This window comes from Atta colombica, unplaced genomic scaffold (assembly GCF_001594045.1).
Source record: "Atta colombica isolate Treedump-2 unplaced genomic scaffold, Acol1.0 scaffold33, whole genome shotgun sequence".
Classification (NCBI taxonomy): domain Eukaryota; kingdom Metazoa; phylum Arthropoda; class Insecta; order Hymenoptera; family Formicidae; genus Atta; species Atta colombica.
Window position 1 is genome coordinate 2,616,986 of NW_017259437.1, and position 13,374 is coordinate 2,630,359.

Below are 13,374 nucleotides of genomic sequence, written 5' to 3' on the forward strand. Positions count from 1 at the left end.
TATATAATTAATATTTTTTATATATATTACATATAATTATTATTGATATCATTTAATTAAATATACTTAATGATACTAATTATATGTAATTGAAGTATTTTGTATTTATACATAATTGAAAATCATTAATAAGAGTTCTTTAAATTAATAAAGCCAGAGCATGCAGACGTAAAAAAAGGAATTTGAAGATCTGAAGTTACCAGAACAATTCAAGAAATAATTTGTATGTCTTCGAAGAAAAATCCACTATATACTACAGCGCTGTAACAAAATATTTTACAAAGATAAAAATATAAATGAATGATGAAATTTCATGTATTTGTAAATTACAAATTATATAAATGCGGATAATTATAAAATTATTACGCGGCAGAATATATCTTGAAATGTTTATTAGAAAAATATATTTTAGTAGAATACAATTACAATTTATACAGATTACAGCTTTGTTTGTCATCCACTATAATCATAATGTTATACATATTAATAAAGAACTGTAGGCAGAAATAAAGGAATTACAATACATGGCATAGGATGCAAAATGAAGTTACAATTCACATTTGATTTAATATTTATGTATACATAGTTTCAATATATAGGAAATGTACACAACATAATAACGACACAAAAAACAGCTTTTCTTTTTCTTATAATTATGTAATCACTTTATAATTTTATTACAATGCTCAAAGAAACTTCAAGTTGCATACAAACATCACGTTTAAATACTATTTTATATGTTGTTTTATTGAGTTGTCCGGAAAGTTCATGCTGATTTTGAAGAAAAATGGAAACGCAGAAGATTTAAATTTTTAATTTCATTTATTATGCGACACGAACTTTCCGGACGACTCAATATATATTGCGTAATTATAATGTTGCGAAAATAATTTGTAGATGTTATTTTTTTAAAGAATCGTGCATTTCATGGAAAAAAAATTAATATTTCACTTCTTAAGAAATGGCATTGATCAAGAAAATTGATTGATTAAGAAAATTGCTCTAAATATTTGATTATATATAATTGCCAAATATGTACGTCAAAGTAATACTTTGCTTACTATATTGATTATGCTGATTATATTGAAAAAAATTGTACGAATAATATATAATTGTAATAATGTTGTTTGAATAAAGAAAAATTTAGTTATCTCAAATTGAAAGCAAAAAACTAGAAGGATATTGTTTTAACATATTAGACAATAATTTAAAAAAAATCATGAACATTAATTATTCAAGATAGAGCAATAATCATTCGATATTATAACGAGTTAATTAGCATCAGACATAAAAACATAATTCAGCTATCGATTAAGTAAATTAATCTTTGGTTGCATATTTGGTGTAACGTGTATCGTAGTAGCAACATGTAATAAATTTAGTAAGAAAAGCGGGATATTTGTGTCGCTTATAAAAGGAAGAAAAAATTAAATTTTTGCCATACGTTATGTACAGCTTTTTTTGCTAAATATGCATTACATACTTATTTTATGTAAACGTAAAAAAACACAGCAAATAAAAATGATCTTTTGCAAAATCTACGTTATACAAATTCTTATACTGTAAGTTTATACGTACATAATGCGTATGCACATATAAATTTGCAATACGTATCCGCTATGTTATAAAATTATACCATCTATTTAGGAATGTTGTCCTCTAAGATACTGAGTACCTCGTCAGTTTCGTTTGTGTCGAGGACTGATTGTACATAGGGATTCACGACAGCGGCTACAATTTTCTGCGAATGTGATGTTTTCGGTGTCAAAGAACATTTTGCTTCTGTTTTGCTTTCATTTAGCTTAGATGATTCGCCTTCAGAAATACAAAGTATATCCTCTGACTGTTTTTCTGAATGACTATGTTGCACAATTGGCTCAGTCTTAATTATGGGCGATTCCGCTGGACAAGATAATCCCGAGGAAGAATCTGCATTACTCGTATCTGTGTTCTCAGAATGATTTTCCAAACCATTGTTTATACTTTCAGGAATAGTTCCGTTCTTTGTTGGATTTTGCCTTTGAATCTGTTCGAGATTTATTTGTTCTTTTGGCAAGCATGATATCATTTCTAAAATTTCGTATTTTGAAGACTCGTTTGCATCAGATTCCATCTTAATGCATATTTCTTGTTCCACATTCTGAACTTGACTAGTATGAAGTTGCGTGTCCTGAGGCTGTTCTTCAGTCGTTACAGATAAAATTTTATTCGATTCCAAATTCTCAATGTCTCTTCTTGCAATTAATAAATTTGCATCATCAATTTTTTGTGATTCTAGATCGTCAGTGGCATTTCTTATCATATTTTCAATTATTTCGTCAATGCTAAGTTCTTTTATATTGGACGAGGATGTTGTTAAATATGGTTCGATAGAAGTAATTGCATTAGAAATCGTTTCATTTCTAACCGTGACATCTAAACCCTTCTCCATTACGACTGCGCTGATAATATCTTTCAACATTGAGGAAGTACATTCAACTACTGTAATTTCAGAACTGTCATCTATGTTCTCTTTAATTTCGCTAAAGCTTGCAATTTGCTGGTCTTCGCATTTCTCATTTATATTAGAGTTAGTCAATCCATTACATGCTACTTCAAGTTCAAGCTTTTTCATTTGATTTATACATTCCACATCATCCGTTTGATTTAATACTGTTTCTTTATAATTTATTAATTGATACTCATGTGACATTGTTTCTTGTATTTCCATATCGATAGTATTATTTTCAGTATTATTTTCAGCAATATTTTCATCATCTGTTTCGACTATTTCTACAACCTCTGGAATATTTTCGCATTCAGATAAAAGATCAATAACATTTGTTCCGTTTAGGCATAATCGAACATGCATGGGATCGTCTCCGTCGAGACTTTCAAACTGGAACATCGTGGCTCCTTCAGCGGCGAGTTCCTTAAATTTGTCGCAAGCTTTTTCACTCCATTCAACAATGTTATTTGGTTTTTCCAGCGCGCATAGTTTCGATAAGATGGGAATATTCACGATATCCTCCGGTAGCACTCGCAATTCCTCCGTAACCGCAGAGTTGCCATAATCCATATACAAAACCTCCGTACCCTCTTCACAATGCCCAACTATCTTTGCTCTGTACCAATAACCGTCCTCGGGATATCGAGCTGCACAGATCATGCCCACATCGAGGTTGTTCAACGTAAGAAAACTCTCTGCATCTCGTAAACGATCCGACATTACCTCCAGTTCGCTTATACTGCTTTCGGCTTGAATCCAGAACTCGTTTGGACAATTAATGTGACTGACCATCACATTCGGCGAATTCTCTTCACCGAGCGGTGGCAATCTTTCTTCTATAACTGGCAAATTCTGCTCGCACATATTACCAAGAATGTCAGCGACATTTTGGCCGTCTAAGGTTAGTTTCACCAACGATGTTTCTTGATCTTTCAGAACATCTAGGAGGAAAATTGTCGCGCCGTCTGCGGCCAGTTTGACGAATTTTTCACGTGCCTGCTCGGACCATTCCGCGACTTGCGACGGCAATTCCAAGCAGCACTTTCGCGACAAAGGCGGTATATTCGCTAAGTCTTCTGGAATCGTACGAATTTCGGTGGATATTGCGGAATTTCCGTAATCGATGTATATGACTTGCGTGCCATTATCATGAGAGACAATGCGCGCTCTGTACCACTGTTCGTCCTCAGGATATTTGGCGACACACAGCAAACCTTCTTTCCTTTCTTCAATCTTCGGGAACATATCGGCGACCATGAATCTATCCGCCATCACTTCTAAATCGGCAACTGATTTTTCTTCCTGAACCCAAAACTCACTCGGTGAATTAATGTGACACACGAAGGCTGAGTGCGGATCCAATTCAAGATCGACTATCTCATTTACGAGTTCTTGCTCGGTATTAATTATAATGGCATGTTTCTCTTCGACTAACATCTCGCTGACACTCTTGTTGTCTATGAACAATTCTATGCGCTTAGGTATAGTATCTGCTACTATCAGAGCTTGAAGACTTTCCACTGATGTTACTATGTTCTGGAATCTTTCGCAAGTCAATTCGCTCCAATCCTCTGTATCTACAGGAATAACATCAAGTCTGCATTTAAATGCGAATATTTCTAAGTTCTTCCAGTCGTCCGGCATCTGTCGAATGTTGCTCGCCTTGTTATCTATGACATCAGTATTGCCATAGTCTATAAATCGGACAGTTGTGATATCTTCATCTGCGTCCAATACCTCCGCGCGGTACCAGAGATCATCAATCGTATAAACGGCAACGCACAAAGTGCCTTCTTCCAGTATACCATCTATCGTCAAAAAATTGGAAACTTCTAGCTGAAGTTGTTGTTGTTTTTCATTAAGAGCTGTAATCTTATCCATGTATTGTAACCAGAACTGACTTGGAGAATCCACATGAGATATACATACGTCGAATCTGCCAGGTGTTGTTTCATGTATCTGAGATGCTGGTTGAGGTGTTGATTCAAATGTTTGTTCTATTTCTACTAAATTCAACGAACGGAATTTATCACTGAGTTTTTCTCCATTTTCAGTTAAATCGACGATCCACTTTTTGTGCACGTTATAAAATGTAGCTACAAAATCTTTACTCATCAAATGAGTTTGCAATATATCTTTCTGTTCAGCCTCAGTGCCAGTAAGAGATACGGACAATGATACATTTATGCCTAATTGGTGGGGTTCATAAAATTGCGGTTCCAAAACCATGAGTGAGTCTAGGGCAACTTCCTCCGAATTGCCGTAGTCAATATAATTTACATAGGCCGTCGTTTCGGTAAGACTAATGATTTTCCCTCTGTACCATTGGCCATCGTCTGAATATTTCGTCGCGCATAATAAATGAATTTCTGGTTTAAGATTTTGTCCAGAATTAACATAATATTGTTGAAGATTTCTCGCTAGTTTAGTTTCAAGATCCATATCTAAATATCGTTGCAACCAGATGTTAGTATGATGATCCGCATATGATACAAAGACATTGTGAGTTGAACTTAGAATGGGCATTACACATACGGGTGATATCTTCTCTTCGATATTAATTATTCCATTACCGAATAGATCGTACAATTTTACGATAAGTCTATATAAATAAAAGGTGTTAATATCCATTAACTTTGTTTTTATATTTATAGAAATATAAAAAACTTGTTTCTATATTTATAATTAGCAAAATTTACAAACCTGCTATTATTGACTTCTTCCACATAAATTAATACTTCTGTGCCTTCAAGTTCTTTCAATTGTTTATCTGCTTTGGGCGACGCTGTTACATTTTGTAGAGAACATTCTAATGCTTGGTTTTGCATGGCTGCGAGCTCTCCAGGTAAAGCCAAAGCCTGGATCGTTGAACATTATCATATTAATAATAGAAACTAATGAATATTAAAATTATAAATTTATTTATTCGTAGTTTACAATTTCTACCAGGTTCAATATGTCATAATTTTATACTGCGACATGATGTATGGTATTAACTTGCTCGATGGAATCAATATAACTTGTAGTTTTTATAAATATCTATGAAAACTCACATTATCCAAAATTTCATCGTACATCCCGGTATCAATGAGTTTTACATCAAACCCGATGGACCGTGTACAGTTAATCACTACAGCTCGCTTCCATGTTCCATTTGTATTGACTAAACAACCCGCGCCAAGACATAATTCGCGGGTTGATAATCGCGGCATCACCTGATATTATCGTTTCTTCTCTTTATAAAATTCGCTTAAGTTCATGCGATCGATCATTAGGTTGAGAAGATATAAGTTATTTCGATGTTAAATTATTGTTATTTTAGGAAATTTGAATATTATGATAAAAAATTTTTAAGGATATTATGTTATGGTTGATTTTTAATTATGTAGCTGTTAATACCATACATCGTGCAATGATATTCAAGACATTTTATTTCATGGGACTGGAATTAAATATTATTAAAATCTTAGAAAGGTACAATTCGATTCATTCATAAATGTCGAGCTGTCATAAATTGTTACATGATTAATCAGATTCATAATGTTAGTCAATTTTTATGTTATGTATGTAACAAAATATTAAATTTTTAGATACATGAAATATTTTCTTTTCCATCACCATAATAATTACATTTAAGAATCATAAAATTCAAGAAATAATTTCAAATTTGTTAAATCGTTTAGGAAATTGAAAAAATTTGTTAAATATATTTTGCTCGTTACTAAATAATGACAAATAATCAACAAATACCATAGCTTGTTTTAAACTGTTAGTGTTTGTTAAAAAATGGAAAGATACTTTTTTAGTTTTCTATATTTTATGAACGATATGTGTGACAAAATATGATTCACAGTTGAAATATACTTGTACTAATACCTTTGTATCTTTATCAGCCATATATTGATCGACAATGTTTTCACATTTTATGGCAGATGGAAGCTGAACATAAAATTGTGTTGTGCTTTCTACATTAGAAATTCTCATTTTGAGAGTTTGACCACCCAAGAGACTTATGTCCACTCTTTCTACATTGAATTCTTTTTCTTTTATGTCAGATGTTTCTGCAATTAAAATACAAAAAATATATTGATAATCTTTTATATAATGTAACATTTATTATAAAATACCTCTTATAATGTGCATTGAAATATAAAAGAATTTAAAAATAATTCTTACCACTGACTGTTTCAATTTTTGTAGAGACAGCAAGATTTTGTTGTATTAACATACTACCCACATCTTGTCCATTACGATTTAATGAAATTACATATAGATCGTCATTAAAACTATGGAATGTGCATTCATATTTATCAGCATTAAAGCATGCATCGAGCGCGTTATTATTCACTCCGAACCAATTCGAATTATTATTAGGTCCAATATCTTTTAAGGAACAAAGCACTGCTAATTTAGGCAGCTGCATGAATTTCTTCTCAACAGGATAAATATTACGTCGATTTACGCTTGCGCAATTTCCAAAATCTATATACCGAATTACGTATGTATCCATTAGAGTATCTATATTCACAACTTCTGCTCGATAGAAAGCTCTATCTTCAGAAAATATAGCTATAACTGCTGAACCAATCTAAAAAAAGCAAGTAATTTTATTTTTATTTATTCGATTACAGTACTGCTTCTCACAAATATATATGAATCTGTTCTTAGAATAAAAATAATAAAACTGTGAAGTAGACTAAATATATAAAAACAGAAATTACCTCCAATTTATGTGTTACAGGTTTACTGTTATTAATATAAATTTTTTGAATTTCGCTCATCATTGTTTTAAATTCTGTTTCTTTAGATAATAGTTGACAATATAACTTATTAGGATTAATAAACCATGTCACGATTATATTATGTTTAGATTCAGGCTCATATAAAGTTGTTTGCCATTTTGAGTCAGAAGGAGCATACTTTGTAATCATTCTGTTTTCTGTCACAGTGTTAAATGCTTTTTTATTTGTTGCAGTTTGTTTTGCTTTTGTTAAATCTGCGATTGTGCAAAACTCTTCATTTATATACTTAATATTCGATCCATCATCAACAACTTCACGTAACAGTACTTTATACATTTCGTTTTCTTCAAAAACAAATTCCGCCTGTAAAGATTTCCCGTCAGTCTTCTCCAAGAAAATCGCATGTTGTTCTTCCTTATTGCCCGCATTTGTCAATCCGAGCAATTTACAATGTACTGCTTGCATTGGTAGCTGTAGAAATTCTTCTAAAATGACTTTAATATTCATAAAGTTGACTAATTCGGTATTTCCATAATCAACAAATTCCACGGTCGCGCTGCTCTCTTCTACAGATTTGATTACCGCTCTGTACCATTTAAGATCCTCTGAGTATTGAGCAATACAATATGTACCACTTTGTATTTCGGAAGCTTGCATTGTATCTCCACCATTCTCATAAATTGCAGCTATACGTTCCATAACAGAATTTAATTCTAAGCATTCAGGACTTAACTGAACAAAAAAATCCAACGAACTATTAAGAAACACAAGTTCGCAATTCTTCATGGAACCAAGAGTAATATCAATTTTCATGAGTTGAGATTTTTTGCTAGCAGTAATATTGTCCTGTAACCCATTATTTGGATTATTTCTTTTCCATGATTCACACTCAGTTGTCTGTAAATAATATAAATGCGCATATGATATTTTATAAATATTGAAAGCTATCAAACATATATTTCGTAATATTTTATAATTTAATTATAATTAATTTTATTTCTACCTGATTGTACGTAACGTCACATGTATTATCTTCTTTTCTGAATCTATTATTGCTGTTATCACCTATATTTAATAAAATATATCGTAAAATCACCTTTTTATATTATACATTAAACATCAAATACATATTTATAAAAATTAAATACCATTAAATTTATCGTTTCTGTAATTAGCCTTATAAGATGGCTTTTTGTCATTCCAATTTGAAGTTTGCCATCTGTCCGATGCCCCACCATTGCGATTCCCCCCTCGGTTATCATTAAAATCATTACGTTTAAAACCACCTTTCCCTCGTCTATCATTATCTTTGGAAGTATCTGAATCTTTATCGCTATTTTTATCAGAATTGTAACGATTGTATCTCCTTTCATTGCCAGAGAATCTATTTATTACATTATCGCGAGAGGTTCCTCTATTAAATGAATCTCTGTTAAATGAATTTCCATCACCCTCATCGTATTTGTTATACGATTTCTCTCTATCAAATCTATTGTTCGTTGGTTTATCTCTAATAAATCGATCGTTTTGTGAATTGTCACGATAGGAATAAGTGCCGCTTTTCTCACGTCGATTATCATATTGTTTTTCTTGAGACGATTCATCTCTCCAATTACTTGATTTATTGTCTTGGAAAGGCTTAGCGTTTTGGTTACGATTCCAAGAATCCATGTTACTTCTTTTATTATATTTATCTTTATCTTCACTATAAAAGAAATGCAGTTGTATTAAAATAATTTTATTCAAACATGCTAATAAAATAAAACAAAACAAAAAAAAAAAACAAAAAAAAACCAGTTAAAAAACTATCTCACAAAACTACGACAGTTAAAAAATTATCAATTATATTAAATATTTATTTCTAAAAAGAATTGACAAGACATTAAAAATTAAAACAAAATTTAATATAATATAAAAATTATATAAAAGAGATTGTACCATAAAATGTCAATATTTTTTAATATAATGAAATATAAGTATTTTATAACTTAAACATAATTTTATATCATAATAAAATATACGTTGTTACGCATTTTTCTAGATTTTCATATGAGACTTGCATGTAACAAATGTTATTGCATATAACTTATTCAATAATTTTATGAAGTTTGTGAATAATAATAAATATATTATTATTCATGAAAATTATCGTTGTAACGCAATTCGTGACGAGAAATGTTTGTTTTAATTTTAATATCAATGTTCATTGAATATATTTAATTTTAATATCAATATCGTTTCAAATTAAGGATTTATTACCTTTGAAATTCATTCTTTACAGAATGCTGAACTTCTTCATTTCGCGAACTTGTAGAATTTTCGGTCTTATCGCAGAATAAATTGTTTAATAATTGAGGATGAACACTTCTCATTGTATCAAATTCGAATAAGTCAACTAATAGGCCATTGGGTTGTGCAGCAACTACTTTCATATAAAAACGTTTCTCAAGTGTTAATCTTTCGAAATGATTGGAGACTTCCTGATCTAATGAAAGCACCTCATAACCATTTAATGCACACTGTATAGCTTGTGCAGGTAATTTTGTTACTAAGTCATCATGAATTACACGAAGAGATATTACAGATACTATCTCTTCGTTTCCATAATCAACATATACTACTTTGACTTTGTCTCCAACAATGCTAAGGATTTGTGCACGGTACCTAGAACAAAAAAAGTACATTAGGAAGTCATTATCAACTCAGAAAACAGTAGAGAACATTATGCCATTTCAAAACATACCATTGTGAATCATATAGAGCTGCACAGGGTTGTCCTGCTTTCAGTTGTGCTATATTTAAAGTAGATGCAGTTTTAGCATATTGCGTCAAGCCAGCCATTATTGACTCGAGAGATTTTACTCCACTGTCAAGTTGCACAAAGAATTTTTTACACGATTCTACATAAGAAACGTACACAACTTCCTGGAAATCTTTTGTTAATCGTCTTAATTGTGGATACGAATATGTTATCGGCACCATTGCAGCTGGTTCTGGGAATGCTTTTTTCAATAGATCCTTTACATTAACACCATTGTCGTACAAGTCGCCATATTGAATCAACGGTGGTCCTTCTGGTGGACGGACATGTAGAATAAGTAATCTTCTGTACACTAGTTCCTTAAAATACTCTTTCATCTCTTGTGTGATAATTAATTCTTTTAAGCCGCTTAAGGTAAATCGAATAGAGAGCACCTTGGGATTAATATATTCAGGTGGCAATTGAAAAATATCTGTATACGGTAAAATTTCTGTATGACCAAAATCGACGTAATAGAGTTTACATTTATGTTCCATAACAGACATTACAACCGCCCGACATAGTACTCTCTCTCCTCCAGGATCCTTGTAGCGTCCCAAGCAAACTGATCCTGGTAATGGTGGTTCTTGCAATGGTTTTTTCGGATGATTGTTTATTTCAGTCATAAGACAAGTCAGTACATCTCTCGCACTTTCAACTTGTATAGAAAATTTTTGCGGGCCGTCTTCTACGTGCGATATGAACACATCATGACGTGAACCCACCTCTAATACTCGCGATTTAAACACGAGCGCTTCTTGAATGGGTGGTGGCGGCGGATGCTGCAGTATCGGTTGAGCAATATGTTTAGGTTGATTTACATTAGGAGAAAAAGTCTTGTGGTACATTCCTTGTACATTGGCATTATGATTTGGATTTTGCATCATTGGCATAGTTGCAAAGTTATTCACATTGCCCTTATTTTGTTGTTGATATGGTATTTGTTGAAGCATTCGTGATTGCGGTGTATGTTTTGGTCTAAATAATAAAGAATGATAAATTATTTAACAATACAAAAAGAAAGTAGTCTTTTATTTTCTGTAGGCCATATGAAATTTTGCATTTTTCATCAGCAATCTGAGTTTTAGAGTTTTAATGTTAGTTATACTTGGTTCTTATATTTAAATCCATCTTAAGAAATCATAAGACAATTAGAGTCACAGCCTTTTAGCCTTAAGACATTACTTGAAACTATCTTAAAATAAGAACCGACTAAATAATAGTCTTTGAATTTTAGTGCAGATTTTTATATTAATTTTACCAGATTGTATAGAAATCTAAAAAAAATTTTGCATACTTGTGGAAGTTTTTTGCTATCATAGAAATCAGATTGTATATTTACTTTTTTTTGTAGATTCAAATTTATTAAAAATATAATTTAAGCTAATAAGAATAAATCAGAAATTTCTATTTTCAATCAAAGCAGATCTTAGTATTTGATGTTCTCATATATAAAGCAAATATATTTTTTAATTAAATTGAAAAATGTATTTGCAAATATTTACATATAAATATTTTGAAGCAAGATGTTTTTCCATGCCGACGCTCGACACTTATTTTTGGCATCAAAATAAGTCACGTGATAGATTGATGAATATCAAGTTTCAATTTTGATCACGACCTTTTTTAATGCTTGAACGTTGATGAAAATCTTTCAGATCTAGTTTAACTGAAAATAGAAACTTTTTCTTTATTTGATTAAATTTATGAATTCATAATCAAAATATCTGTGCCTTTGAAGTTGCTGGCAGAAGATTAAAAATATATCTCATTAAACCTAAAAAAATTAATTATAAAGTTATACCTAAACATATCTTGCAAAGTGGCTGGTAAAGCCATACGTTCCTTGACCAACAACTCGCTGAAATCTTCATTGTTGTACCACAGTTTTATCAGGCAATGATTATTCATCATCTGAACCAATGCTCTGTATTCATTGTAACATAGACTCTTTTTAATTGACTCAATCGTTCTATTATCCCAAACGCCATTTACAGGCAATACATTAAGCAATGTAAATTCAGTTGCCATCGCTGGATAAGCTTGTAGAGGTTCTGCTCCACGTATATTATCCAAGAGATGAATATCGTTCAATGATAAAGCCTCCATGTTGCCATAGTCAATAAACTGTACAACAATCATGCCATCAGGCCGTACACTAACTATTTTTGCTCGATAGTAACCTTCGGTCCGAAATCTAGCACAGCATAATGATCCAACCATCAACCTATTAGTTTTAGATGGGCAGCCATATCCTTGATTAAACTGTTCTATCAGAGGAAATATATACTGCTCGATGGCAGTGGCTGCCTGTTTGTCCATCTGAGCCCATATCTTCAGGTATATGTCGTCAGGTTCCACATGAGTGATATAAACAACGAGTTCAGAAGTCGATTGCTGGCTCATGTTGACTCGCTCTGGCAACATTTTTTTTAGGTCAAATGACTTCTTATCCGTGTCAGTCTTCTGGATTGTACTTCTTGCTTCTATTTGGAGACTCCTGCAATATCGATATAGGCATAGTTAGTTCACAAGAAATAATACTATCTCTCCTTCGTTCGCAATATAGAGGGACGAATGTTTTGATACCGCGAGTATTGAATTACATCTCATGCTGATTATGCGCTGATTAGGTGCAATCTGTATAAATCTATATGGCTAAAAGACCATGCAAAAAATAATGTGGCAATCAAATATTCTCGTTTCGATTCGGACTGACAAAATCTCGAATCATTGACAACTCGACGCGATTTCGCCGTTCGTTGATTCGTCGTTTCTATCTCGTACATTTCAACGTTACCTATCATGTTTTCATGTCTTCCAAATGAAATTCGTGAGCACGTTCCACTTCATTCAGTCTCTGCTTCTTTCCCTCTTCTACCCGCTTTCGCTACCGAGACTCGAGAATCGGGCAACAATTATCGAAACAATCGTGTCCTTACTGTCGACCCTTTTAGCGAACGAAAAACGTTGGTGTTTACAACGCACACTCCAATCGACAATGCGGACACGTAACTTTTAACAGGAGAAAAAAAAATTCGCAAACGAACGGGACATGAAGCGCTCGAATGTTGTACAGTTACCTGAAATTCAATGCAGGTCTCGCATCGCTCTTTTTCAATCTATCTCGTCATCAATAATGTAAATCCGTTATTCCAAGCTATGAAAACGCGTTCTTTGAAAAACTAACCACTTTTGGCGCTTATCCTTTGTTTTAATGTGGACAATCTACGAATGGATTTTTCTTATGTCATCGTAAGTGTCAAGAGGGCGCTAAATTCAAACGGTTCGACAATCAATATCGAATATATAATTGTCATATAAATATATATATATATATATAT

General features: G+C 32.2%; 2 protein-coding genes across 2 annotated transcripts in view; one reads left to right on the plus strand and one right to left on the minus strand.

Annotated features, from left to right (window-relative positions):
* Positions 1-172, plus strand: part of LOC108690476 — a 721-nt gene extending 549 nt beyond the window's left edge. The window contains exon 2 of the mRNA XM_018197780.1: positions 154-172. Within this exon, the coding sequence (XP_018053269.1) occupies positions 154-172 (19 nt within the window). The remainder of the gene's footprint in view (positions 1-153) is intronic.
* Positions 173-1,639: 1,467 nt separating this feature from the next.
* LOC108690575 (maternal protein tudor) lies at positions 1,640-13,227 on the minus strand. Its single transcript, XM_018197947.1, is given in 13 exon segments — positions 1,640-5,090; positions 5,192-5,346; positions 5,542-5,703; positions 6,365-6,549; positions 6,665-7,121; positions 7,210-8,127; positions 8,234-8,295; positions 8,379-8,935; positions 9,490-9,894; positions 9,974-11,008; positions 11,835-12,530; positions 12,831-12,980; positions 13,114-13,227. Coding segments are annotated over 11 exon segments (8,010 nt in total). The 5' UTR covers positions 12,458-12,530; positions 12,831-12,980; positions 13,114-13,227.
* Positions 13,228-13,374: the final 147 nt, after the last annotated feature.